The sequence below is a fragment of the Danio rerio genome, chromosome 4, assembly GCF_052040795.2.
Source record: "Danio rerio strain M-AB ecotype USA chromosome 4, GRCz13ab, whole genome shotgun sequence".
Lineage (NCBI taxonomy): Eukaryota > Metazoa > Chordata > Actinopteri > Cypriniformes > Danionidae > Danio > Danio rerio.
The window spans coordinates 332,501-360,000 of record NC_141024.2 but is presented as its reverse complement, the minus strand read 5'-3'; the positions used below and the strand labels follow the sequence as shown (position 1 = coordinate 360,000).

General features: G+C 39.5%; 2 protein-coding genes across 3 annotated transcripts in view; one reads left to right on the top strand and one right to left on the bottom strand.

The window, feature by feature from the left end:
- Positions 1–27,500, top strand: part of syn3 (synapsin III) — a 35,185-nt gene that overhangs the window by 4,577 nt on the left and 3,108 nt on the right. The window contains 4 exon segments of the mRNA NM_001353964.1: positions 1,758–1,849; positions 2,199–2,355; positions 3,556–3,645; positions 27,125–27,187. Of these exon segments, the coding sequence (NP_001340893.1) occupies positions 1,758–1,849; positions 2,199–2,355; positions 3,556–3,645; positions 27,125–27,187 (402 nt within the window).
- On the bottom strand, positions 3,723–16,860 carry LOC101885062 (metalloproteinase inhibitor 3). Of its 2 annotated transcripts, XR_015482305.1 has the most exons (6): positions 16,656–16,860; positions 10,774–10,856; positions 10,273–10,384; positions 9,341–9,462; positions 4,396–6,528; positions 3,723–4,343 (listed from the first exon to the last, which is right to left on the bottom strand). XR_015482305.1 is itself a non-coding variant. In XM_087247723.1 (5 exons), the coding sequence occupies exons 1-5, from the start codon at positions 16,819–16,821 to the stop codon at positions 6,331–6,333; spliced, it is 681 nt and encodes a 226-aa protein (XP_087103849.1). In that variant the 5' UTR covers positions 16,822–16,860; the 3' UTR covers positions 3,723–6,330. The 2 variants fall into 2 exon arrangements, 1 of the variants encoding a protein (XP_087103849.1); XM_087247723.1 differs by having other exon boundaries at positions 3,723–6,528.

Sequence of the window (27,500 nt, the reverse complement as noted above, 5' to 3'; positions counted from 1 at the left end):
GTATTTATTCGCAGTTCTTTTTTTGTTTGCAAATTTCATTTTTAATTCTCAGAACTTAATTTTCCGTTTGCAATTGTTTATTTTTGTTAGCAGTTTTATTTTTTTCTCAAGTGAATTTTCGCTTTGCGATTTTGTTTATTTATTTATTTTTTTGGAGATTTGCATTTATTCATTTATTTATTTTTGCTCCGTTTTTTGTTTGCAAAACGTACTTTTATTTTGCAACTATATATGGCCCTAGATTGACTCCATATACAGTTATCAGAATTATCCCCCCCCCCCCCCCCCTGTTTATTTTCCCAATTTCAGTTTAACGGAGAGCAGATTTCTTCAACACATTTCTAATCAGAATAGTTTTAATAACTCATTTCTAATAACTGATTTCTTTTCTCTTTGCCATAAATAAATAATATTAGTAAATAATATTAGACTAGATATTCTTCAAGACACTAGTATTCAGCTTAAAGTGACGTTTAAAGGCATCACTAGGTAGGCAGGTTATTGTTTAACGATGGTTTGTTCTGTAAACAGTCGGAAAATAAATTACCGTAAAGGGGCTAATAATATTGACCTTAAAATATTTTTTTTAAAATGTGGAACTGCTTTTATTCTAGTCAAAATAAAACCAATAAGACTTTCTCCAGAAGAAAAAATATTATCAGACACACTGTGAACATTTCCTTGCTCTGTTCAACATCATTTGGGAAATATAAAAAAAGAGAAAAAAAAATAAAAGGGGGCGAATAATTCTGACTTCAGCTGTACCTTCACTTTCTAAAACAGATTGTTTAATTTGTAGCAATAATAATAATAATAATAATAATAATAATAATAATAACTGCATTTATAACCAAAGAAATGCTCAAATTGGCCAGCCTGACACAGCTGAGCAGTGATTTTATTTATATTTGAATATATTTTATAAGTGTTTGGAATAAATCTGTGTGTGATGTTTATTATCTTGCCATGTTTGTGTGGCTGGAAAAGTGTTTTCATTAATATAACAATACTCAGCTAAATATTGGCTCTTATTTACATAAAATAATATTTACATATCATCAGAATAATCATCAGACTATTGTTGTTATATTCATAGAAATCTGCGATTGATGTTTCATTCATTCATTTTCTTTTCAGCGTAGTCCCTTTATTATTCAGAGGTCTCCACAGCGGAATGAACCGCCAACTATTCCTGCATATGTTTTACATGGTGGATGCCCTTCCAGCTGCTACCCAGTACTGGGAAACAGCCATACACACTCATTCACACACACACTCGTACACTACGGCCAGTTTAGTTGATCAATTCCCCTATAGCACAAGTGTTTAGACTGTGGGGGAAACCCACGCCAACATGGGGAGAACATGCAAACTCCACACAGAAACACCAACTGACCCAGCCGAGGCTCAAACCAGCAACCTTCTTGCTGAGCTAACCACAAAGAAACCATGCCACCCCAAAAACTTTCATATAAAGGACTAAAATATATGAGAAAAATAAATAAATATATGAGGAAATTATTAAAACAGCTGAGCAGTAGGATGGGTTTGGGTGGGGCTATTCGTTTGATTGGCCAATGGCATGGTTTTGGGGGCGGGGTTGTCATTTTGACTGACAGATGTTGTGAGTTTGGGGCAGGAGCTATTACTTTTATATACTTTTTTTGTGTTTAACTGTGTGTGTGTGTGTGTGTGTGTGTGTGTGTGTGTGTGTGTGTGTGTGTGTGTGTGTGTGTGTGTGTGTGTGTGTGTTTCAGGCCGAGTTCTCCGAGATCAATCTGGTGTCGTGTGTGAACTCTGGCTGTACGGTGGACATTCAGGTCACTCGAGGAGGAACTAAAGTGGTCAGGTGTGTTTTTATGTGTGTGTGTGTGTGTGTGTGTGTGTGTGTGTGTGTGTGTGTGTTCCGGCACATTCCTAAAGCAGATCCAGTCAGTCCAGACTGTTTTTTTTTTCAAGCTTGCTTTCTGTGCATTTATTCACTCTGTGTGTGTTTGTGTGTGTGTGTGTGTGTGTGAGTGTGTATCTTCTGTCTCAGTCTCTCCACACATGTGCTCTCAGTGACAGATGTGTATGTGTGTGTGAGACAGATGTGTGTGTGCAGCTGTTGTTCATTCGTCTGCTGCTCTGCATGTGTTGTAGTGGTTTGCTGACGTGTGTGTGTGTGTGTGTGTGTGTGTGTGTGTGTGTGTGTGCAGGTCTGTGAAGCCAGATTTTGTGCTGGTCCGCCAGCATGCGTACAGTATGACCCCCGGCGAGGACTTCCGGAATCTGGTGATCGGCCTCCATTACGGCTCCATCCCCAGCGTCAACACACTCTTCTCCATATACAACTTCTGCAGCAAACCCTGGGTGGTGCGTCTCACACACACACACACACACACACACACACACACACACACACACACACACACACACACACACACACACACACACACACACACACACACCTTAAGTCTCAGACTTTGTAATGAACGTTTTTGTAAATAAGCTTATATCATGTTTATCTTCAGTATTATCTATATATTGTTAGATTATTGTGAAATATTTGTATTATTTAAAATTTAAATGACTGTTTAATAAATATAAAATAATAAATATTCATTTTCCAGTGACCGAATCATTAATAAAAAGCAGAATATTATTGATTATGAAGAGCGATCAGGATATTGTCTTGATTATTGAGGCGTTCACCCAACACTTTCAGCACTTTACATATGTGTGTGTGTGTGTGTGTGTGTGTGTGTGTGTGTGTGTTTATTTCATACACTCATGTCACTCTACAGTGTACATTTTGAAGCTAAACATGTAGATTTAATTGAGTTTACTATAATTAACGTCAGAAAAATCCATTTACTAGTAGACTGTGAGTGTGTGTGTGTGTTGCTGTATTTCTCCTGGAGTGTGTGTTTGCGTTTAGAGCCAATGGATAAAGCAGGATTCCTGGCCTTTAAACAGAGCTGAGGGAGGATTGAGTGTTTCAGCCACAGCAGACTAAACTACTCATGAAGAAGACAAAACACACAGCGTTATCTCACACACACACACACACACACACACACACACACCGTCACATGATCCTGCGGAAACACTGAGCACATTCATAAGCTCGGAGGCTGATCATAACCCTGACCTTCTGCATTATAGAGGTGCTCATATGGTCTTTTATTCTGCTGTAAATGCGTGAGTTCCTGTGTGATATTATTCATTACCGACATGCTACACTGCTCACTTTAATCTGCTCTACTTTCTGGAGCTGCAACAGTGAATTGAGCTGCAGTCATGAATGAGAGTGTAGAATAGATCATGTGTTCATCATCGAGTGTGTGTGTGTGTTTGTGTTTGTGTGTGTGTTTATCTGATAATAACAGCACACTGGATTATTACACTCATCAGCCAATCAGAATCCAGCATTCACAAACACAACATAAAAAAACATTTATAGATTATTTATTAATGTTATTATTATTAATAAATGGCTGTGGGTTTGGTGTGTGTGTGTTTTCTCTGTATTACTAATGTGTGTGTGTGTGTGTGTGTGTGTTCTCTCTTCAGTTTTCCCACATGATCAAGCTCTATCAGACTCTCGGCCCGGAGAAGTTTCCACTCAACGAGCAAACCTTCTTCCCAAACCACACACAGATGGTGAGTCGCTAACTAGTGCACACACTAACTAGTCCTGTTGCCTTTCTAGTGCTGTGGCAGTAATGACAGAGTCAGGCTGCATTTTCACAACAGTTTATTATAAAAATATAAAACAGAGAAATTAAAAATCAAACATTTTCCAAAGCTCTAAACTGAGACATGATCAACTCTCTCTCTCTGAGACACACACACTCACACACACTCACACACACACGCTCTCACACTCATATATGCAGTTTATAAGGACTCTCCGTAGGTATAATGCATTTATACAGTAAAAATTTGTATACCTTATATACTCACTTATTATATACTCATTATACAATTGTGTTCTCCAAAACCAACACACACACACACACACACACAGACAAACTTTCTCCCTCTGACACACACACACTTCTCACTTTCTTTCTCAGACACACTTTCTCTCTCTCTCTCACACACACACACACACACACACACACATTCTCTCTCACTTTATTGGATGAATGTGATCAGATCAGGATGTTTGTGTTACAGACAGATTATTTACATGTTATAAAAACACCAGTCAGAGGCTGAGACTGACCAGCTTAACCAGCAGGTAACTAGTCCTTAGTTAACCAGTCTTCTCTTAACTAGTCTTCTGTTGACTAGCCTTTTGTTGACTAGTCCTCAGTTAAATGTTACTAGTCCTCAGCTAACCAGTCTTCTGTTGACTAGTCCTCAGTTAAAGAAAACTAGTCCTCAGCTAACTAGTCTTTTGTTGACTAGTCCTCAGTTAAAGATAAGTAGTCTCCAATTAACTAGTCTTCTCTTGACTAGTCCTCAGTTAAGGGTTACTAGTCCTCAGTTAACTAGTCTTCTCTTGACTAGTCTTCAGTTAAAGATAACTAGTTTTCTGTTGACTAGTCTTCAGTTAAAGGTTACTAGTCCTCAGTTAACTAGTCTTTTGTTGACTAGTCCTCAGCTAACTAGTGTTCTGTTATCTAGTCATCAGTTAACCAGTCTTCTGTTGACTAGTCCTCAGTTAAAGAAAACTAGTCCTCAGTTAACTAGTCTTCTGTTGACTAGTCCTCAGTTAAAGATAAGTAGTCTCCAATTAACTAGTCCTCAGACTAGTCCTCAGCTAACTAGTGTTCTGTTATCTAGTCATCAGTTAACCAGTCTTCTGTTGACTAGTCCTCAGTTAAAGAAAACTAGTCCTCAGTTAACTAGTCTTCTGTTGACTAGTCCTCAGTTAAAGATAAGTAGTCTCCAATTAACTAGTCTTCTGTTGACGATTTCTAAGTTAAGGGTTACTAGTCCTCAGTTAACTAGTCTTCTCTTGACTAGTCCTCAGTTAAGGGTTACTAGTCCTCAGTTAACTATTCTTCTTTTGACTAGTCCTAAGCTAACTAGTGTTCTGTTATCTAGTCCTCAGTTCAAGGTAACTAGTCTCCAATTAACTAGTCTTCTGTTGACTAGTCCTCAGTTAAGTGTTACTAGTCCTCAGTTAACTAGTCTTGACTAGTCCTCAGTTAAGGGTTACTAGTCCTCAGTTAACTAGTCTTCTCTTGACTAGTCTTCAGTTAAAGATAACTAGTCTTCTGTTGACTAGTCCTCAGTTCAAGGTAACTAGTCTCCAGTTAACTAGTCTTCTGTTGACTAGTCCTCAGTTAACTAGTCTTCTGTTGACTAGTCTTCATCCGCTAGTTCACATCTCAGCCTCCGACAGAGGAATGGAGCAGAAAACCTGACGAAATGAACACGAGTTTAGTGGTACAGAAGATTACTCTAGCTGTTCAATATCGATGATGTGTTTGAGTCATATTCAGCACCGCCAGGATCTGTACATCCACCACACTTTACAGAATAAAAGCCATACCTGAAGCCACTTGTAGATAAAATCCTGGTTAAAGTGTAATGAGTTTAAGGCTTGATTTTTACTATAAACGCAGTTTATTACACTGTAAATAAATAATATGATCAATATGTCATGTTTTGTGTTATTTGGACATTAGTTGATCAGGTTAAAATAAAGTAAATAATTTAATGTTTTAAGTCAGTTTAATTGATTTAAAGGGACAGTGCACCCCAATAAAAATGATTTATTTATATTATATGAAAAGGCAGAATACATTTCAGAATATCTTGATTTTTGATAAAAAAGAATGACACAAACTCAAGTTTTTAACACTTGAGTGAGTAAATAACGAGTACATTTTCATTTTTTGAGTGAACTTTAAGTTGAAATAGCTTGTATAGTTACCTTAAATGTGTTTTACATTTAAATTATTAATTTTAAACATGACTAATGTGATGCACGTTTAAAAACATTTGAATTAAGGACTGTTTTATATGACAAATGATATTAAAGTGTGTCCATACGTGACTTTTATTCTGTAAAGTACAGTAGAAATGTTTGTGTGTGTGTTTTTAATATATTTTTTAAGATCTCTCTCCTCTTTCGTCATCAGCACAGTTGTTGATACAAAGATGATGATAATACATCTACAGTTTCTTTTAATAAAGTAATAAAAAAATACTAAAAATCACCATTTCATAGCTTATATATCATAAACGGCAAGGACAGAACGTGTTCAGGATCTGAACGCAGACGCTCATAAATAGATAAATCTGGCAGGTAAAACACATGGATGTTGTAGAAGCAGGACTGGACGGATTACTGCCAGTGTGTGTGCATGTGTGTGTGTGTGTGTGTGATCAGGGGTCAGTGGTGTTGATGGTGATCTTGTCGCGTCCACTCATCCCTCTGTACCAGCTGCAGTAGCCCTCTTTCTGCTGGATGCAGGCGTAGTGGCGTGACTGGTAGCCCGGGTAGCCGAAATGAGAGAGCATGTCCGTCCACAGACACTCGCTCTTAGACGTCACGAAACACGGCAGCGTGTGGCACGGCTTGATCTGCACACACACACACACACATATACATTAAAACCCCCAGATTGATTCAATCTGTTCATTCAAAACTGAAAAGATTCATTTAGAATAGAAGCAAGTTACTGAATTATTGAATCAGATGTTCAAGTGATTCATTCAAAACAGCTGATTCATTTAGAAAAGAAGCATACATTGATCATTAAATCAGTAGCTCAAATGATTCATTAAAATCAAGGCGGCAAGTGACAAGGCTTGATCTGCGCACACACACATACACGCACATTATTAGTATCATTCAATTGATTCATTTAAAACAACTGATTCATTTACAAAAGAAGCATGAATGGATGTTTGAATCAGATGCTCAAATGATTCATTCAGAAACCAATTCAGTCAGGAGTTGTTCTTTCAATTGATTCATTCAAAACAGCTGATTCGTTTAGAAAAGCAGCAAGTGGCTGAATTATTGAATCAATACTCTATTCATTAATTCAGAAACGGATTAATCCAGGAGTGATTAATTCAAAACTGCTGATTCATTTAGACCAGAAAAACATGACTGACTTTAAAAATGGATCATTGAATCAGTTGCTCTAATGATTATTTCAGAAACAGATTCATTGAGGAGTCGTTCATTCAATCGATTAATTCAAAACAGCTGATTCATTTAGAACAGCCGCATGTGACTGAATCATTGAATGAGATGCTCAAGTGATCGATTCAGAAACAGATTAATTCTGGAGTGATTCATTCAAAACAGCTGATTCATTTAGAAAGGAAGCAAGGCCCTAGTTCATTGTATCAGTTGATGAAATAATTTGTTCAGGAAACAGATTCACTCAGGAGTCATTCAGCTGATTCATTCATAACTGCTGATCCATTCAGAAAAGAAGCAAGTGGCTGTCTTTATAAATGGATCAATGAATCGTTGCTCAAATGATTTATTCATATTTCAATCATTCATTCGCTATATTCATTTAAAACTGTGGATTCATTTAGAAAAGAAACTGACTTAAATGATTCGTTCAAAACAGATTGTACAGAAAATTCCATATTAATGCTGTATATAGTGCTCTGTGTGTGTGTGTGTGTGTGTGTGTGTGTGTGTGTGTGTGTGTGTGTGTGTGTGTGTGTGTGTGTGTGTGTGTGTGTGTGTGTGTGTGTGTGTGTGTGTGTGTGTGAGTGTGTGTGTGTCAGCAGGTGTAGTGAAGCGTCTCCTTCAGTGTGTGTCAGTGCAGGTGTTGATGAATGCGACTCATTGATCAGAGAAGTGTTTTTCACCTCTGAAAGCCGCATATCTGAGCTTTACACAGATCGTTTCTGACGTGTCTCTGAGTCTCAGTGATATTGAGAACCGGATGTTTAACGCTGTTCAAAGCCTGAGCTTGATTTATTTCCTCTGAAGTGAACATCTGCAGGAGTGTAGAGTCAATGCACTTTGATTTTCAATGTTTCTTCCTCATTTAAGCTCCTCTGGACCTCATTTGAATCTCTTTAACCAGCGCGTCTGACTGTCTGCTTGAGCTGTGGTGCACAGGGTCAGCACTGACTGAACATGCAGCTTTCAGTATATTTTTAATTGTGTAAGAAACACCGTTTAACCAAAAACTGCTCAAAATAAAGTAAAATCTTACAGGTTTAAGGTAAATCATAACATTACCTTCAATTTAAATCATGCAGAATGAATAAATGCATTATACAAATTGCCAGAATAGTTCCCTAACACTGATAATACTCATTCATTCATTCTCTTTTTAGCTTAGTCTCTTTATTCATCAGGGGTCGGCACAGCTGAATGAACTGCCAACTATTCCAGCATATGTTTTACACAGCGGATGCCCTTCCAGCTGCAACCCAGTACTGGGAAACACACATACACACTCATACAAACACACACACTTATACACTACAGCCAATGTAATTCATCACCTCCCTATAGCACATGTGTTTGGACTGTGGGGGAAACCTACGCCAACACGAGGAGAACATGCAAACTCCACAGAGCAATGTCAACTGACCCAGCTGGGCTCGAACCAGCGACCTTCTTACTGTGAGGCCACAGTGCTAAACACTGAGACACAATGTCGCCAATTTGATTATAATATAATATAATATAATATAATATAATATAATATAATATAATATAATATAATATAATATAATATAATATAATATAATATAATATAATAATAATAATATAATATAATATAAAAATAATATTATAATATAATAATGTAATATAATCTAATTCTAATATAATAATATAATAATATAATATAATATAATAATGTAATATAATCTAATTCTAATATAATAATATAATATAATATAATATAATAATGTAATATAATTATAATTTAAAATAATATAAAATTATAATAATATAATATAATTATAATATAATTAAAATATAATAATAATAATGGCTAAACTTAATAATCGCAATTGTAAAAATATTTCATAATTAATATATATATATATATATATATATATATATATATATATATATATATATATATATAATATAACGTAATTAAATATGGAGATAATAAAATAGCACTAAATAAACTGCTAAAACATGAACCATTTAAGATTTCAAAAATACTCAATTAAAAATAAAATAAAATTGGAGGAAATTTGTGATATTACTAATAAATATATTGAAAAATACACATTATTATCTAGATTCAGATGTGTGACTATTTGTAGGTCTACGATGATGATGATGATGATGATGATGATGATGAAGTGATGAAGGTGATAAAGAGTGTGTGTCGCTCTGCAGTGTTGCATTACTGTATGTGTGAGGTGCATTATGGGAATGAAGGCGTCTCACCCTGCAGCTGCAGCCGAGCTGATAGCGGTGGTTGATGCCCTTCTTTTGCGCCAGTGAGAGATGCTCCCAGCGCCGGTTAAAGTTACACAGACCCGTGTAGAGGCGTCCGTCATGAACACGCCCTGCACACACACACACACACACACACACACACACACACCGTCACTTTCTGTGGCTCACAATCCTGCCTTCTATATTTAACAGTCTGAGGATTAACACTTTCAGCACAACAGCTGCACACACACACACACACACACACACACACACACACACACATATAGAAACATACAAGTACATACACACAGACATACACACACACACAGACAGATACACAAACACATACACACACACTCATACAAACACAAAGCACAAAGGAAGACAGACAATACATAGATACACATGTATACATACACAGACACACACACACACACACACAAAGACAGGTACACACACACTTGCAAACACACTCACAAACTAAGCACAAAGACAGACACACACACACTCAATAAAACACACTCACACATCGAGCACAAAGAAAGACAGACACACACACACAAACAGGCTCACACACACATACACTGCACAAAAATGCACAAAGAAACACTGACACACACACTCGCGCACACAACACACACATTTGCCACTGAGTGGTTTAATCAGTGCAGTTTAATGAGTCATGATCTGCTAATATTACACTCACATCAAAACACTGTGTGTGTGTGTGTGTGTGTGTGTGTGTGTGTGTGTGTGTGTGTGTGTGTGTGTGTGTGTGTGTAGGCGCACTGTCCCACGATTCACGGCAGTAAGTCTGTCAGCTGGAGTGGAATGTTTTAATGCAGTGCGTGCTGCTGTAACTGTGTGTGTGTGTGTGTGTGTGTTTGTGTGTGTGTGTGTCTGTGTTGACGATGGTGGTGTGTGTGCGTGTGTCTCACCTGTGATCAGGTACTGGTATTTGTTGATGTCGAACTTGACTCCGCACATACTCTCAGAGTCGTGTGTGTAGACGTACTGCACGTGCTGAATCTTCTCGAAGCCCTTGTACATCTGCACACACACACACACACACACAGGTTTAATTGCGCGCACACACACACACACACAGACAGGTTTAATAGCACACACAGGTTTAATAACACAAATGCAACACACATATAATAGCATACACACACACACACAGACAGACAGACAGGTTTAATAGCACACACACATGTTTAATTGCGAGCACACAGATTTAATAACACACATGCACACACAGATATAATAGCATACACACACATAGTAATGCCACACACACATAGATTTAACACCACACAGACACACACACTCACACACACAGGTTTAATACCACAGACACACAAAGCAAGAGGACACAAGGATGAGCAGGCTGCTGGTGTGTGTGTGTGTGTGTGTGTGTGTGTGTGTTTACTCCTCACCTTCATCTGTTTGACTGTGTATCGCAGCGTCCCGAACGGACCATCGTCCAGTAGCTTCTTGCCCACCACTTTAGCCCTGATCACTGCAAACACACACACACACACACACACACACATTGTTGAGGCATCATGGGTACTCTCTGGAGCACAGCACACAGTAAACAATCCCAGACTGCATATACACAGATGAAACACCTGATTAGTCTGATTTAAAGATGAAGCGAGATCAATCAGAGTGATCAGCAGCTCTGACAACACACACACACGCGTCCGTAATGTTTAGAAGTGTGTGTGTGTTATGTTTTTTAAAGTGTGTGTGTAAATGTATGTATTACGTATGTGACGTCTATATATGTGTGTGTGTGTGTATATGTGTGTGTGTGTGTGTGTATATATGTGTAAAGTGTGTGTGTGTGTCACACAGTGTTGGCCAGATTCTGGTGTGTGTGTGAGGAACTAGACTGCTTCCTCAGAGACTGCAGAATGAGGCCGAAGCCTCAATCCCATAATGCCCTGCAAACCCTAGTAACCTGATCCAGTGTCCAGCACCGACACACACTCCTCACCATTAACACACTCACACACACACCGGTCTGACCTCTTGTTGACACTCAGGGTTAATCGGTCATGTTGTTGACCTCCGCTTTGCTGTGCCCTGATTGGCTGAGAGCCACTTAATAGTTTTCTGTGTGTGTGTGTGTGTGTGCGTGTGTAAGTGTAGCCCAGTTCCAGACCACGGCTGTTTATTAGTGTGTGTGTGTGTGTGTGTGTGTGTGGGCACCTGACCGGCCCTCCGTCCGTCCCGCAGGCTATATTTAAGAGCAGCCGTCCTCTGAATCATACATGAGCGCCCGCTGTCACTCATGCATATTCATGAGCGCTAACACTCTGATTTACATGGCAGAAAGTAGGTGGCGGCCGGCCGGACTGATGGAGGGATGATGGAGGAGTAAATGGGTTACAACAGCAGATCCTCCTCTGCAGGAGTGATTCACGGCTGACAGAGGCGTGTAAGTGTGTGTGTGTGTGTGTGTGTGTGCGCGTGTGCGTGTGTGTGTGTGTGTGTGTGTGTGCGTGAGTGCGTGCGTGTGTGTGCGTGCAGTAGATCAGAGCTCCTGCTCAAAGCACAGAGTGTAGGGCACAACACTAATCTGGAGCCCTAAAGAGTGAATGAAGCGTTTCAATCCCTTCTCAAGACCTGCCAACTGCAGATCTACACACACACACACACACACACACACACACACACACGCAGGACACTCATTTACTCAGATACTGATCAAAGCTCACTGAACTTCACACAAACAAGTTACGTCAACCCAGAACGAGTGTTAAAGTGTTTGATCTGACCTCAACTGCATATGGCATATGGTAGCTCCTCCCCTTTTAAAAATCTGCCAATGGTGTGTTCGTTTTCTCACATTTCTGCCTGTGTGTGTGTCTGTGAGTGTGAATTTCTGTGTGTGAATAAGTACGTGTGTGTATTCGGATGAGTTTGTGTGTTGATGGGTGTGTGTCCGTTTATGTGTATGAGTGTGTCTGTGTTTGTATGGGTAGATAAGTGTGTGTGTTTAGATATGTGTTTGTGTGTGTGTGTGCGCGTGCATGTGGATGAACATGCATGTGTCTGTCTGTCTCTGTGTGTGTTTGTGTGTGTGTGTGTGTGTCTGTATCTGTGTGTGGATGAGTGTGTGTGTGGATATATATGAGTATGTGTGTCTCTCTATGTGTGTGTGTGTGTGTGAGAGTGTGTGTTTGGAGGAATGTTTTTGGCAGTGTGTGTGTGCTGCTGTGTATTTCTGCCGCCTCTGTTTTATGATTTAAGCAGCACATTGGCACATCAGTGATTCATCTGAGAGTACAGAGAGAAAAAGAGAGCTGCTGAAGCTCATGAGTCACCATCTTCATCATCATATTCATCTTCATAATCATCATCATCATCATCATTTAATGAAACAGTTATCTACAATATCATGAGCTTTAATCCACAGCCTGGCCAAACAGATCTGTGTGCATCTGTGAATGTTGACCTGTCGCTTTAATGACAAAATAATCTCTATAATATCATGAATAATGATTCATTTCTAACACAGAGTTATTAAATTGATCTTACAAATCTTAGTGAACTTTATTTAGGTTAAATAACATCAGGTGCTGTTAGCTCATCAGCTCCCGTTAGCTCATGTTCACTCACTGTGCGTTAGCTGTAATGTAAGTGTACTTTAATAATGCATTAGTAAGTGTTGACCATGACTCTGAAGTGTTAGTGTTATTGTAAACTCTGATCAACTGCTGCTGCTCTCCATGATATTTCAATGGGAAATTGATAATGGCTCAGATTTCTTTGTGAGCGATATCAAAGCAGTTTTTGGAGACACTTGAATTCTTCCTAACATACGGAGACGTGTGTGTTTGTGTGTGTGTGTGTTCGTCTACATCCACACTGAAGCGTATGCTGTCTTCGTTGGCCCGCAGCCGTCGCTCCATCTGATGCCTCTGGAAATATGCTACACATGGCAGCGGCTGCGAAGCCTTCTGCATTCTGAAATCTGCACGCCTGGAGCCGAGCCACCGATTCACACACTCACAATAGCTGCAGTCTTCGCCTTTCATACAGCATGAATACCAGCACAAAGCCAGAGTCACATTTTATGGGACATCTCAATATCTAGTTTATCCACAAACAGATCATCAGTATGCTGGTCATATGTGGCCTCTTAAGCAGACAGTCCGGCTCCGCTTATCCTCCGCTGAGCCTCAGGAGCCGCAAACTCCAGACCCACATTTTCCTGTCAGATGAGCGCAGGTCAGGAGCAAAACAACCAGCTTAGGCAGAGATTATAATGCTGGGATATGCCGGCTGAACAAACTTAGAATTAGTTTAGGGTTGACAAAACATCAAACTTCAAATCTGAACACAATCTAAACCTGACTTTAACCTGAACACAACATGACCATAACCTAAACATAACCTTAACACAACCTGACTATAACCTGAACACAACAAGACTATAACCTAAACATAACCTAAACACAGCCTGACTATAACCTGAACACAACAAGACTATAACCTAAACATAACCTAAACACAGCCTGACTATAACCTGAACACAACAAGACTATAACCTAAACATAACCTAAACACAGCCTGACTATAACCTGAACACAACATGACTATAACCTAAACATAACCTAAACACAGCCTGACTATAACCTGAACACAACATGACTATAACCTAAACATAACCTTAACACAACCTGACTATAACCTAAACACAGCCTGACTATAACCTGAACACAACATGACTATAACCTAAACATAACCTAAACACAGCCTGACTATAACCTGAACACAACATGACTATAACCTAAACATAACCTTAACACAACCTGACTATAACCTGAACACAACCTGACTATAACCTGAACACAACATGACTATAACCTAAACATAACCTTAACACAACCTGACTATAACCTGAACACAACAAGACTATAACCTAAACATAACCTGAACACAACCTGACTATAACCTGAACACAACCTGACTATAACCTAAACATAACCTAAACACAGCCTGACTATAACCTGAACACAACATGACTATAACCTAAACATAACCTAAACACAGCCTGACTATAACCTGAACACAACAAGACTATAACCTAAACATAACCTGAACACAACCTGACTATAACCTGAACATATTGTGAACTTTTATTGAACACAACCTGATTATAACCTGAAGATAACCTGACTAAAACATGAACATATGCAGAACTTAACTTGAACACAACCTAAATAAAATCTGAACAAATCCTGAATTTAGCTTGAACACAACCTCAACATAATCTGAACATATCTTGAACCTAACCTGGATACAATTATAACCTGAACATATTCTGAACACTGCCTGTATATAACCTGAACACAGCCTAAACATAACCTGAACATATTCTGAATTTAACATGAACACAAACTGAACTTAACCCGAATACAGTCAGAAAAATAAATCCTGAACTTAACCTGAACACAAGCTGAATATAACCAGAATTTTTTATCCTGAACTTAACCTGAACACAACCTGAATATAATCTGAATTTACCCTGAATACAGTCTGAACACAAACTGAATAAAACCTGAGTATTTATTCTAAACTTAACCTTATCACAATCTGAATATATCCTGAAATAACCCTGAACATAACCTGAGTGTAACCTGAACTTAACCTGAATACAGTCTAAACACAAACTGAATAAAACCTGAATATATATCCTGAACTAAACATGAACACAACCTGAATATATCATGAATATTTATCCTGAACTTAACCTGAATACAGTCTAAACACCACCTGAATATAACCTGAATATACATCTTGAACTTAACCTGAACATAACCTGAATATAACCTGAACTTAACCTGAATACAGTCTAAGCACAAACTGAATAAAACCTGAATATTTATCCTGAACTAAACATGAACACAACCTGAATATATCCTGAACACAATTTGAACAAAACCTGAACTTATCCTGAACACGTCCCAGAGCATGTTTAGTTACCATGCTGCCTTCATGATATCTAAACTCAGGATTGGTACAAACTGAGTTGAAACTTATCTGGCTATTCAGCTAATCCATCTTCATAGTACAGGCCCCGACATCAACACACTAACACATGTCCACACACTAATAAACACTAACAAACAGCTACACAAACATCAACACTTACAATCTCTACACACTAATAAACACTAACAAACATCAACACAATCGAACACAAACATCAAACAACTATCCACACACTAGCAAACATCAACACACCAACAGATATCCACACATTAATAAACAGTAACAAGCATCCTGAAGTCCGCACACTGCGCTGCTTGACAGGCGACTGATGAATCAGAGATGACAACAAAAGCAACATCACTTCAGAGACGCACAACACTTTCACCATCATGAGTATAAAGAGAACACTCACTCCTCCAGCACAGGAATAGCTTCATTTCTCTTTACAAGTTAATGGAAGTCGTGTTGACATTAAAATCCATAACAAGTTATGAAAACTTCTCCACATGAACATCACTGTAAAACAGCACAACTACAACAAACACCAGACTGAAATCACATTTAGATGACAATCAGAATCCATTAGAGCTCATCTATTTATTTATTTATTTATTTATTATTTAATTCCAGCCAAACTACAATAAATAACTTTCTCCAGAAGAAAAATAAAATAGGAAACACTTTTATTATTTTATAACGCTTTTCCTAAAATAGGAAACACTTTCATTTTTTGTCTAAAAATAAAAATATTTTTAAAAATATTTAATTTATTTAAAAACTAAAGATTTAAACGGTTAAACTGAAAATGGTAACCATTGACCTCCATAGTAAAAAAAAAAGTCAATGGTTACAGGTCTTCAGCATTCTGCTAAATATCTTCTTTTAGTGTGCAACTGATGAAAGTAGGCTAAATGATGACAGAACATTTTCTTTTTTGTGTGAACTTTATCTTTAAGTCATTTTTATGCTAAAAATGCACTTTCATTATTATAATTATGATTAATTATCATTATTATTAATAATAATAATTATTATAAATATCATTATCTTTTATGCATTGCATTATCTCTTCTTGCTGTTAGTGCTGTTGTTTTAGAAAAGTGCATGTGCACTGAACAGAAGGGCAAACACACATTTGATTGTGCTGATAAAGAATCTGACACAGATTAAACTCTGCGCGAACTTTTCCTGCAGTGACGCACTGATCGACGGATGCTCAGTAAATATCAACACTTACATAACAGCGAGTGTCACCTTACAGTCCGTCACACACACTTGCACACACACACACTCGGGGTTTTCTGCTTACCGATGTCGGAGTGGCAGTACGCGTCCTGCGGGTGCGAGATCGCGCACGAGCATGCGTCCGCGCGCTCCTCCATCACACACAGCAGACAGAAGAGCAGAAATACGGGCTTCATCGAGCTGAAGAAGTGCTGCTGTGACCGAGAAAAGAGCACAGATGTGGGCTTCATGATGCTGGAGTGCTGCTGCTGGAGCTCCTGCTGACTCTCTGGAGGGCTCCGCGCGCTCCGTATATATAGTGCGTCAGGGCGACGCGCGCCGCCGCCTCAGCCAATCACAGCGCGCCGAGCTGCGTTACAGACGCATGACGTAATGGAAGTGACTTCATAATGTAAATGTCTTTTTTTACTCTTACTTTTCGACATTTTGTGTTTGAGGTTGACTCACTGCTCAAATCTTTCCATTTGTGCAACAACAAAAAATGTGTCCGATTATTGGTGCTAAATAAAGAGCTGTTATCTGCTCACGCTGATATTTAGAGAGCTTGTGATGCTTTTAATTAATTTATTTATTTTTATACACTTCTATTGTATTGTAATTTACCCCTTACTTTGTTTGTTTTCTATTTTTGGCTCTGTGTAGAAATGCTGTTAATGTAACTTGTATTTTCTTTTTATATTGATTTAAAATCGATTGTGTTTGTATCTTTTTATTCATGAATAAATTAATAAATAAGTGTTTAATTTCGTTGTATTTGTTGCAATAACTGTTTAATTTTGTAACATTAATAAGTGTTTAATTTCGTTACATTGAGCGTTTATTTTGTTACATGTGTAGCAATACGTGTTTAATGTAATTTCGTTGCATTTATAGCAATAAGTGTTTAATTTTGTTACATTAGTAGTAATACGTGTTTGTTTAATGTAATTTCGTTACATGTGTTGCAAAAAATGTTTAATTTCGTTACATAAATGTTTATTTTGTTACTTTTGTAGCAATAAGTGTTTAATTTTGCTACATTTGAAGCAATAAGTGTTTATTTCTGTTACATTTGTCGCAATAAGTGTTTAATGTAATTTCGTTTTATTTGTAGCTAGGTGTTTAATTTCGTTACATTAATAAGTGTTTATTTCGTTACTTTTGTATCAATAAGTGTTTATTTCATTACATTAATGTTTATTTCGTTACTATTGTAGCAATAAGTGTTTAATTCTGTTACATTTGTTGCAATAAGTGTTTAATGTAATTTCGTTTTATTTGTAGCTAGGTGTTTAATTTCGTTACATTAATAAGTGTTTATTTCGTTACTTTTGTATCAATAAGTGTTTATTTCATTACATTAATGTTTATTTCGTAATTTTTGTAGCAATAAGTGTTTAATTTTGCTACATTTGTTGTAATATTTGTTTAATGTAATTTAGTTTCATTTGTAGCAATAAGTGTTTAATTTCATTACATTGGTAGCAATATGTGTTTAATGTCATTTTGTTACATTTGTAGCTATAAGTGTTTAGTTTCATTATATTAATAAGTGTTTATTTCGTTACTTTTGTAGCAATAAGTGTTTTATTTTGTTACATTAATAAGTGTTTAATTTTGTTACATTAATAAGTGTTTAATTTTGTTACATTAATAAGTGTTTAATTTTGTTACATTGATAAGTGTTTAATTTTGTTACACTTGTAACAATGTGTTTAATTTTTTATATTAATAAGTGTTTAATTTTGATACATTTGTCACAAAAATTTTAATGTAATTTCGTTTCATTTGTTGCAATTACTGTTTAATTTCATTACATTTTAAATGTTTATTTCATTAATAAGTTTGTAATTTTGTTGCATTTGTCGCAATAAGTATTTAATTTCGTTACATTTGTAGCAATATGTGTTCAATGTAATTTCGTTACATTTGTATAGTAATAAGTTATATTGTTTTATATGCGCCTTATTTAACTTAACTATTAAGTTAAATATTTGACTATTAATTTATTATTATCATTATTTTGGCGATTGTTTTTTTCTGCACAGGTTTGATCATTGTATTTCTTTTAGCATTGATAAATAAATTGAAATAAAAGTCTGTTTTCTCGTCTGCTTTGAGTTGTTTCGTCTCCACCGCAGACACACACTACATGAGGAAAATCAGTGGAAGCAGAGGCTGAATAACATGTGAAATACCGCCGCGGTTTCTGAAAACCCACTAAAATAATACTCCTAAAGCGAGCGGTGTGAGTCAGTGTGAGTGAATGGCGTGAGCTCACTGTCATCTGCAATAGCAGTTTAGAGCTCATATCATCATCATCATCATCATAAAGCATGGAAAATATGAAGAACACACTGATGGAATAACACATTATAGGCAGTCGAGAACCAAATGTCCATTTACCGTGTCGGCCTCATGTTTTCCTGTGGTGTGTGTGTGTGTGTGTGGTGTGTGTGATGAGCTGCTGAACAGAAAGAGTGTGTTTGATCATTGCTCCGATATCTACATCTGATAGTGTGTTTGTGGGTGTGTGTGTGTGTGTGTGTGTGTGTGTGTGTGTGTGTGTGTGTGTGTCAGGAGTTACTCCGAGATTCTGTAGTGTGGTGGAAAACTGTATGTGTGTAAGTGTGTGTGTGTGTGTGAGAGAGAGAAAGTGAATTTGTGTGTGTGTGAGTGACTTAGAAATTCTGTAGTGTGGTGGAAAACATGTGCGAGTATGTGTTTGTAACTGTGCGTGAATGTTATGAGTGTGCATTTATGAGTGAGTGTGTGTGTGTGTGTGTGTGTGTGTGTGTACGTGTAAATGCTTGTGTGTGTTTATGTATCTTCGTCTGCATGTTTATGTGTGTGGGGTTGCTTGTGTGAGTGTGCGTGTGTGTGTAAGTGTTTGCGAATTTGTGTGTGAGTGAGTGTTTGTGTGTGGAGTTACTCAGCAATTCTGTGGTGTGGTGAAATTTGTGTGTGTGTGTTTGTGTGTGTGAGTGTAAATGTGATGAATGAGTATGTTTGTGATTGAGTTGGTGTGTGTTTGTGTGCATGTGTAAGTGTTTGTGTATTTATTTATCTGTGTGTGTGTGTGTAAATGTTTATGTATTTATTTATCTGTGTGTGTGTGTGTGTGTGTGTGTGTTTGTGTGTATGTGTAAACGTTTGTGTATTTATTTATCTGTGTGTGTGTGTGCGTGTGTGTGTGTGTGTGCGTGCGCGCTTGTGTGTGTTTAAATGTTTGTGTAAGTTTATTTATATGTATCTGTGTGTGTGTGTATCAATCGTTTCGTGTTTTTTATCTGGGTCTTCGTTCGTGTGTGGTGTGTGTGTTTGTGTAAATGTTTTTGTGTTTTTTTTATCTGCATCTGCATGTGTGTGTGTGTGTGTGTGTTTGTATGTTCAAATGTTTGTGTGTGTTTATGTATCTGTGTGTGTGTGTTTGTATGTTTAAATGTTTGTGTATGTTTATGTGTGTGTGTGTGTGTGTTTGTATGTTCAAATGTTTGTGTGTGTTTATGTGTGTATGTGTGTGTGTGTGTGTGTGTGTGTGTGTTTACGTTTGAGTGTGTGTGTGTACATGTAAATGTTTGTGTGTGTTTATGTATCTGTGTCTGCATGTAAGTGTGTGTGTGTGCTTGTTTCTGTGTGTCTTTGCTTGTGTGTGTGTGTTTGTTTGTGTGTGTATTTATGTATAAATGTTTGTGTGTGTTTGTGTATCTGTGTCTGTGTGTGTGTGTGTGTGTGTGTGTGTGTGTGTGTGTGTTTATGTTTTTCTAAAGCGTCACATTTAGTTTCTGTCACTTGCTGCTCATAGTTCTGAGCCAGCGTTGGGTCAAATTTAGACAAACCCAATATTGGTTCAAGTTTTCCATCAAAACACCTTCAGCTTTTCACCTTGTTGTTTTATTTGTGGTTGTCCATATTTGACGCATACGCTGGGTCGCTTTCGGAGCATGGGTGAATCCGTGTGTGTGTGTGTGTGTGTGAGCGCAGTGTTCGTGCCTGTGGGAAACTCTGCATCAGGGTCTATATTTATGTGCAATTGTTTGTGAACTTCAGCAGCAGTTTCTGTTTCCAGCCGAGGCCAAAATAAGCAGGACAGGAGTGTGTGCATCAGTGTAGCGTCTATTTGGGAATCAGAAGTCTCCGTCAGGGCCGTGAAGCGCAGGATAAACAGGAAGACACTCAGATTAGCTGCTCTTATATTTTCAGTACACTGATAATCCCCTCGCCTGCAGAACAAACACTGATGCGCTTATCAAGAGCCTGTCATCTGTTAATCTCCTCTCTATGGGCTTATTTCATCAACATGTAGATATCTAACATGATAATAATGATTAAAAGCAGACACATCAATCTCACCTGCGTGCTCAGCCAGACAGAGGGTGCATATATATGTTGTCTTTATTACATTTATTCACTCAGATGTGTTGACCTCTTTATAAATCAGTCTTTCAGAATCAGCTGAACGTCTTCCTCTAGTAGTGCAGTGTGTGTAGAGCTGGCTGTGGAGGTGTGTTTGGGAATCCTGCATGTGTGTGTGTGTGTGTGTGTTGTAAATGCAGACTGTGACTAAGAGGAAATGCCTGTGTGTTTATAGAGGTGTGGATCAGCGGATGACGGACGCTGGACGCTACACACACACACACTCACACAGATGCAGTGTGTGCAGGCTCGTACTGTACATGGTCAGTCTGTGCCGCCGTCTCCTCTGGCTTTCCTGTAAATCAGGTGTTTAGCATTACAGTGGTGTGTGTGTGTGTGTGTGTAACTCAGTGAAGGGGTCAGAGGTCATGGAGACACGTGGGTGGGTGGAGGAAGATGGAGGAGAAATGTCAATTGGGTCTGTATAATCAGCATGGAGTAAAAATGTACTCCTGTGTATATAAATGATGCCACTCTCATTTCCAACATTAATTAAATAGCATGACCCCCCTGCCCCTCGCTTCTGCACTACTGGTCACATGGAGATGCCTTCTGGGTGGAGCTATCAGTCCTTTAGGGTGGGGAAGTCAGTCATTTAGGGTGGAGCTATTAGTCCTTTAGGGCGGGGCTATCAGTCCTTTAGGGTGGAGCTATCAGTCATTTAGGGTGGGGCAATCAGTAATTTAGGGTGGAGCTATCAGTAATTTAGGGTGGAGCTATAAGTCATTTAGGGTGGAGCTATTAGTCCTTTAGGGCGGGGCTATCAGTCCTTTAGGACGGAGCTATCAGTCATTTGGGGTGGAGCTATAAGTCATTTAGGGTGGAGCTTTTAGTCCTTTAGGGCGTGGCTATCAGTCCCTTAGGGTGGAGCGATCAGTCATTTAGGGGGGGCCATCAGTCATTTATAATGAAGCAATCGGTCATTTAGGGTGGGGAAATCAGTGATTAAGGGCGGAGCTATCAGTAATTTGGGGCAGAGCTATAAATCATTTAGGGTGGAGCTATTAGTAATTTAGGGTGGAGCTATAAGTCATTTTGGGTGAAGCTTTCAGTCCTTTAGGGCGGGGCTAATAGTCCCTTAGGGTGGAGCGATCAGTCCTTTAGGGCGGGGCCATCAGTCATTTATAATGAAGCAATCGGTCATTTAGGGTGGGGAAATCAGTGATTAAGGGCGGAGCTATCAGTAATTTGGGGCAGAGCTATAAATCATTTAGGGTGGAGCTATTAGTCCTTTAGGGCAGGGCTATCAGTCCTTTAGGGCGGAGCTATCAGTCATTTAGGATGGAGCAATCAGTCATTTAGGGTGGAGCTATCAGTCATTTAGGATGGAGCAATCAGTCATTTAGGGTGGAGCTATCGGTCATTTAGGGCGGGGCTATCAGTCATTTGGGGTAAAGCTATAAGTCATTTAGGGTGGAGCTATTAGTCCTTTAGGGCGGGGCTATCAGTCCTTTAGGGTGGAGCAATCAGTCATTTAGGGTGGAGCTATCAGTCATTTAGGGCGGGGCTATCAGTCATTTACGGGTGGAGCTATCAGTTCTTTAGGGCAGGGCTATCAGTCCTTTAGGGCGGAGCTATCAGTCATTTAGGATGGAGCAATCAGTCATTTAGGGTGGAGCTATCAGTCATTTAGGATGGAGCAATCAGTCATTTAGGGTGGAGCTATCGGTCATTTAGGGCGGGGCTATCAGTCATTTGGGGTAAAGCTATAAGTCATTTAGGGTGGAGCTATTAGTCCTTTAGGGCGGGGCTATCAGTCCTTTAGGGTAGAGCAATCAGTCATTTAGGGTGGAGCTATCAGTCATTTAGGGCGGGGCTATCAGTCATTTACGGGTGGAGCTATCAGTTCTTTAGGGCGGGGCTTTAAGTTGTTTAGGGCGGAGCTATCAGTCCTTTGGGGTGGAGCTGTCAGTCATTTTTCTGTGGGGCTAGCAGTCACTATTTTGTTAGCAATGCCCAGAGGATAAAATCAGATGTACATCACAATATGGGGAAAAAGGACAATCTTAACTTCAGTTTCATAGCGACTTCAAATACACACAGTAACTAATGCCACAACATCCTAATATTGAGGAGCTCTCAGAGTTACTGTATGACCACAACCTGATCAATCATTCACCACTAGACATTTATTAAACAGTAAACACTCGCTGATCAAGTAGAAGACTCCTCATACAGTTGAAGACAAGCTGTGTCTTTTGTTTTCCAAGTGCTGTTTAATAAATGTTATTCAGCACATTATTAAACATAATACTTTGAATAATTATTTCTTTGGTCTCTGGCATGATGACAGCACATCATATTTGACTAGATATTCTTCAAGACACTAATTCACTAGATTAATTAGGGAACTCAACAATTCTGTGGACAATCAAAAGCAATCATTTCCTAAGGGGTTAATAATAATATTGACCACAGCTGTTTTTAAACGCATTTATTTTACTCCAGACATAAATATAATGTGAAAATTGGAAATATTTGAAAGAGCTAATATTCCACAGGAGGGAAAATACTTTGTCCAAGTGTAACAGCACCTTCTGTCTGTTTTCCATCATTTGATAACTGCGAATGTTTAGTGTAAGTCTTCATCTCCACCACTAGTAGTCAGTGTTGAGCTGGGGATCCTGCGTGTGTGTTTTATAGACGTGTTTTTCTCGGGTGTTTTGGCTGCTTTCTGCGATACGAGCAGCTTCAAAGCAAAACCGCAGTACAGAAGAACTGAAGCCAGCCTAAATATAGCCTTCCAGCTGTTCCCAGACCTGCAGCCGGCCTCTGATGTGTCCACAGGACCTGATTGAGAGCAGATGCTGCGAGTGTGGTCTGCTGCTGGATGCTTCATTAGTGAGGTTGAGCTGGGTTTGCTCTGGGAAAAGTACATGTTGTGATATTGAGTGTGCTCTGAGCAGATGAACAGCTCAGCAGGATTCAGACACACAGACAGAATAATGTCAGATCAATAACACTCTACAGTCTTCAGTGTGTGTGTGTGTGTGTGTGTGTGTGTGTGTGTGTGTGTGTGTACATAATGACAATTAATCAGCAAACATATCATTACGGTGCCTGCTTTATTACTGTGGTCATAAAGATAGATGGAGACACAGGCAGATGGAGATGGATGTTCAGAGGAAGGGATGGTCATGTATGACAGATGGTGAGATGGATGGTTGGATGCATCAATAACAGATGGATGGCCATATGTTCAAATGGACACATGGATGGTCAGATGGAGGGATGGACAGATGGATGACGGATGGTGGGATGGACAGATGGTCTGATGGAGGGATGATTGGATAGATGGTTGGTCAGATGACAAGATGGAGAGATGGTTGGATGGATGGATATTCAGATGAAGGGATGGATGGATGGATGGATGGATGAAGGTACAGTCAGATGGAGAGATGGTTGGATGGATATTCAATTGAAGGGATGGACTAATGGAGGGATGAACGAATTGATGGATGGACGAATGGATGAACAGATGGATGAATGGATGGATGGCGAGATGATTGAATGGACAGATGGATCATCAGATGATTAGATGGACAGATGAAGTGATGAAGTAAGAACAGATGGATGAGTGGATGGATGGAGAGATGGTTGGATAGATCTTCAGATGAAGCGATGGACGGATAGAATGATGAACCAAGGAATGAGTGGACAGATGGATGAATGGATGGATGAATAAATTGATGGCGAGATGGTTGGATGGACAGATGGATCTTCAGATGAAGGGATGGGCAGATGATTGGATGGACAGATGGAGTGATGAATGGATGGATGGATGGATGGATGAATGGATGGATGGATGGATTTTCAGATGAAGGGATGGACAGATGGTGGGATGGATGGGTGAAGGTATAGTCAGATGGCGAGATGAAGAGATGGTTGGATGGATCTTCTGATAAAGGGATGGACTAATGCAGGGATGAATAGATGGACAGATGGAGGGATGAATGGATGACGAGATGGTTGGATGCACAGATGGATCTTCAGATAAAGGGATGGATGGATGGATGGATGAAGATATAGTCAGATGGCGAGATGGAGAGATGGTTGGATGGATCTTCAGATGAAAGGATGGACTGATGGAGGGATGAACAAATAAATGAGTGGAGAGAATGGATGGATGAATAGTGAGATGGAGAGATCATTGGATGTACTGATGTACTGAAGGGACGGACAGATGGATGGTCAGATGGCGAGATGGTTGGATGGACAGATGGATCTTCAGATGGAGGGATGGACAGATGGATGGGTGGATGGATGTGCAGATGGAGTGATGTACGAGTGGTTGGATGGATGGATGACTGGTAGAATCAGTGGTTGGATGAATGAAAGATGGACGGATGAATAGATGGCCAGATTTAACCAGATGTTGTTGTTTTTTGAACTAGTTTGTTTGTCTGCTGCCTGTGTGTGTGTGTGTGTGTGTGTGTGTGTGTGTGTGTGTGTGTGTGTGTGTGTGTTCATCTGTGGCGTCACGCTCTGGATGTGTTCAGTGTTTTCCACATCAGTGTGTGTTCAGTGTCAATAAACAGTAAAGAGTGCAGTGGAGCTGCAGTGTGAGTGACGTGTGTGTGTGTGTGTGTGTGTGTGTGTGTGTGTGTGTGTGTGTGTGTGTGTGTGAGTGTGTTTGCTCTGGTGTCTCCTCCACACTGACCGCTGAGCGAATGCAGGAATGCAGTCATCAGGACTCTGACTTTTACTCATGGTGTTTTCCTGGTGTGTGTGTGTGTGTGTTTGTGTGTGTTTGTTTGTGTGTGTGTGTGTCTCCAGTGTTTCTGCTAATAGTTCCAAGCGGGAAAGTGAGTGATTCGAGCGTCTGCTGGAGTGAGTCGAGCCCTCATTAGTGTGCACTACACTGACCCGCACATCTGCTTTCATTCACACTTCATGGTGTTCACAGACACTGTATTTAGATTTCTGGTGTGTGTGTGTGTGTGTGTGTGTGTGTACAGCAGGAATCTTCCGGAAGGTTTGTCTGGAATGTGCAGGAAGTGGTCGTGCCCTTCAGCAGACAGACTGAGATAATGAGTGGAGGAAACACTGCTGAGCTGTCCTCATATGGGCACTGTAGAGTGTGTGTGTGTGTGTGTGTGTGTGTGTGTGTGTGTGTGTGTGCACTGTGGAATTCCTAAACTCTGATGCACACTGAATGGAAAGTCACATAAATATGTACTTTCCCTGTTCTTTGGTCTTGTCTTATACAGGCGCTGGTGTTCAGACACTGGGAGCCGTCTGTGCTGCTCAGCTGAGCTACAGTCATCACAAACAGACGGGGATGACTGAGTTGTTAATACAACTCACAAATCAATAAAATAATCAATACACAGGTCAGCACTGTGGTCTCACAGTAAGAAGGTCTCTGGTTTGAGTCTCGGCTGGGTCAGTTGGTGTTTCTGTGTGGAGTTTGCATGTTCTCCCTGCGTTTGCATGGGTTTCCTCCGGGTGCTCCGGTTTCCCCCACAGTCCAAACACATGCACTATAGGGAAACTGATCAACTACACTGGCCGTAGTGTATGTGTGTGTGTGTGTGAATGAGCGTGTAGGGGTGTTTCCCAGTACTGGGTTTGCAGCTAGAAGGGCATCCGCTGCATAAAAAATATGCTGGAATAGTTGGCGGTTCATTCCGCTGTGGAGACCCCTAATGAAATTTTTACAATATTAGTAAATGATCCTGAACATAATGACCTAATATTGTGATAGTGCTGAAATAGCTTGACATGATGCTATTTATAACTCTGTGTGTGTGTGTGTGTGTGTGTGTGTGTGTGTGTGTGTGTGTGTGTGTGTGTGCGTGTGTGTGTGTGAAAACACTCTTTATCTGTGTTATGAAACAGCAGCGTCACTGTTACAGCAGTTTATCGCTCTGCTGCAGCCAACGGCTCTTTCCACTGACCTCAGATCAGATAAATGACCCTCAGACTGACGCTCGGTGTGTGTGTGTGTGTGTGTGTGTGTGTGTGTGAGAGATCAGGTGTGTTTTCAGGAGGCTGTCTGTGTGTGAGTGTAATTCCTCTGAACACTGACTGCCCTTTCCCAGAATATACAGCAGTCACCATAAAACCTACAGATGTGTGTGTGTGTGTGTGTGTGTGTGTTTCTCATCTGCTTCTCTTCTTCTTCTCCTCCTCCAGTTGCCCACTGCTTCATTCCCGGTGGTGGTGAAGATGGGACACGCCCACGCCGGCATGGGGAAGGTATGATGATGATGATGATGATGTCATCTTGCACTGCGCTCTGATTGGCTCGTCAGGCTAAGCTGATGATTAACTCATTAATTATAGTGGGATTACATCTGTTTTGTGTGTGTGTCTGTGTGTGTGTGTGTGTGTGTGTGTGTGTGAGTGTGTTTCTGTGAGTGTATGTTCGAGTGTGTGTCAGTTTGTGTGTGTGTGTGTGTGTGTGTTTGTAAGAGAATGACTGAGCATGTGTGTGTGTGGAGGGTGGAGGTCTGTCTCTGTGGTCTGGGTGGAGGTCACGATGGGGTTTTCCATATAAATATTCTAGAGA

Excerpts from the sequence above, each read along its gene's own strand:
- LOC101885062 (XM_087247723.1), bottom strand. The coding sequence starts at position 16,821 with ATGAAGCCCACATCTGTGCTCTTTTCTCGGTCACAGCAGCACTTCTTC. Across the intron at positions 10,857-16,655 it reads GTACTGCCACTCCGACATCG|TGATCAGGGCTAAAGTGGTG; the intron begins GTAAGCAGAAAA and ends GTGTGTTTGCAG. Across the intron at positions 9,463-10,272 it reads ATACCAGTACCTGATCACAG|GGCGTGTTCATGACGGACGC; the intron begins GTGAGACACACG and ends GTGTGTGTGCAG.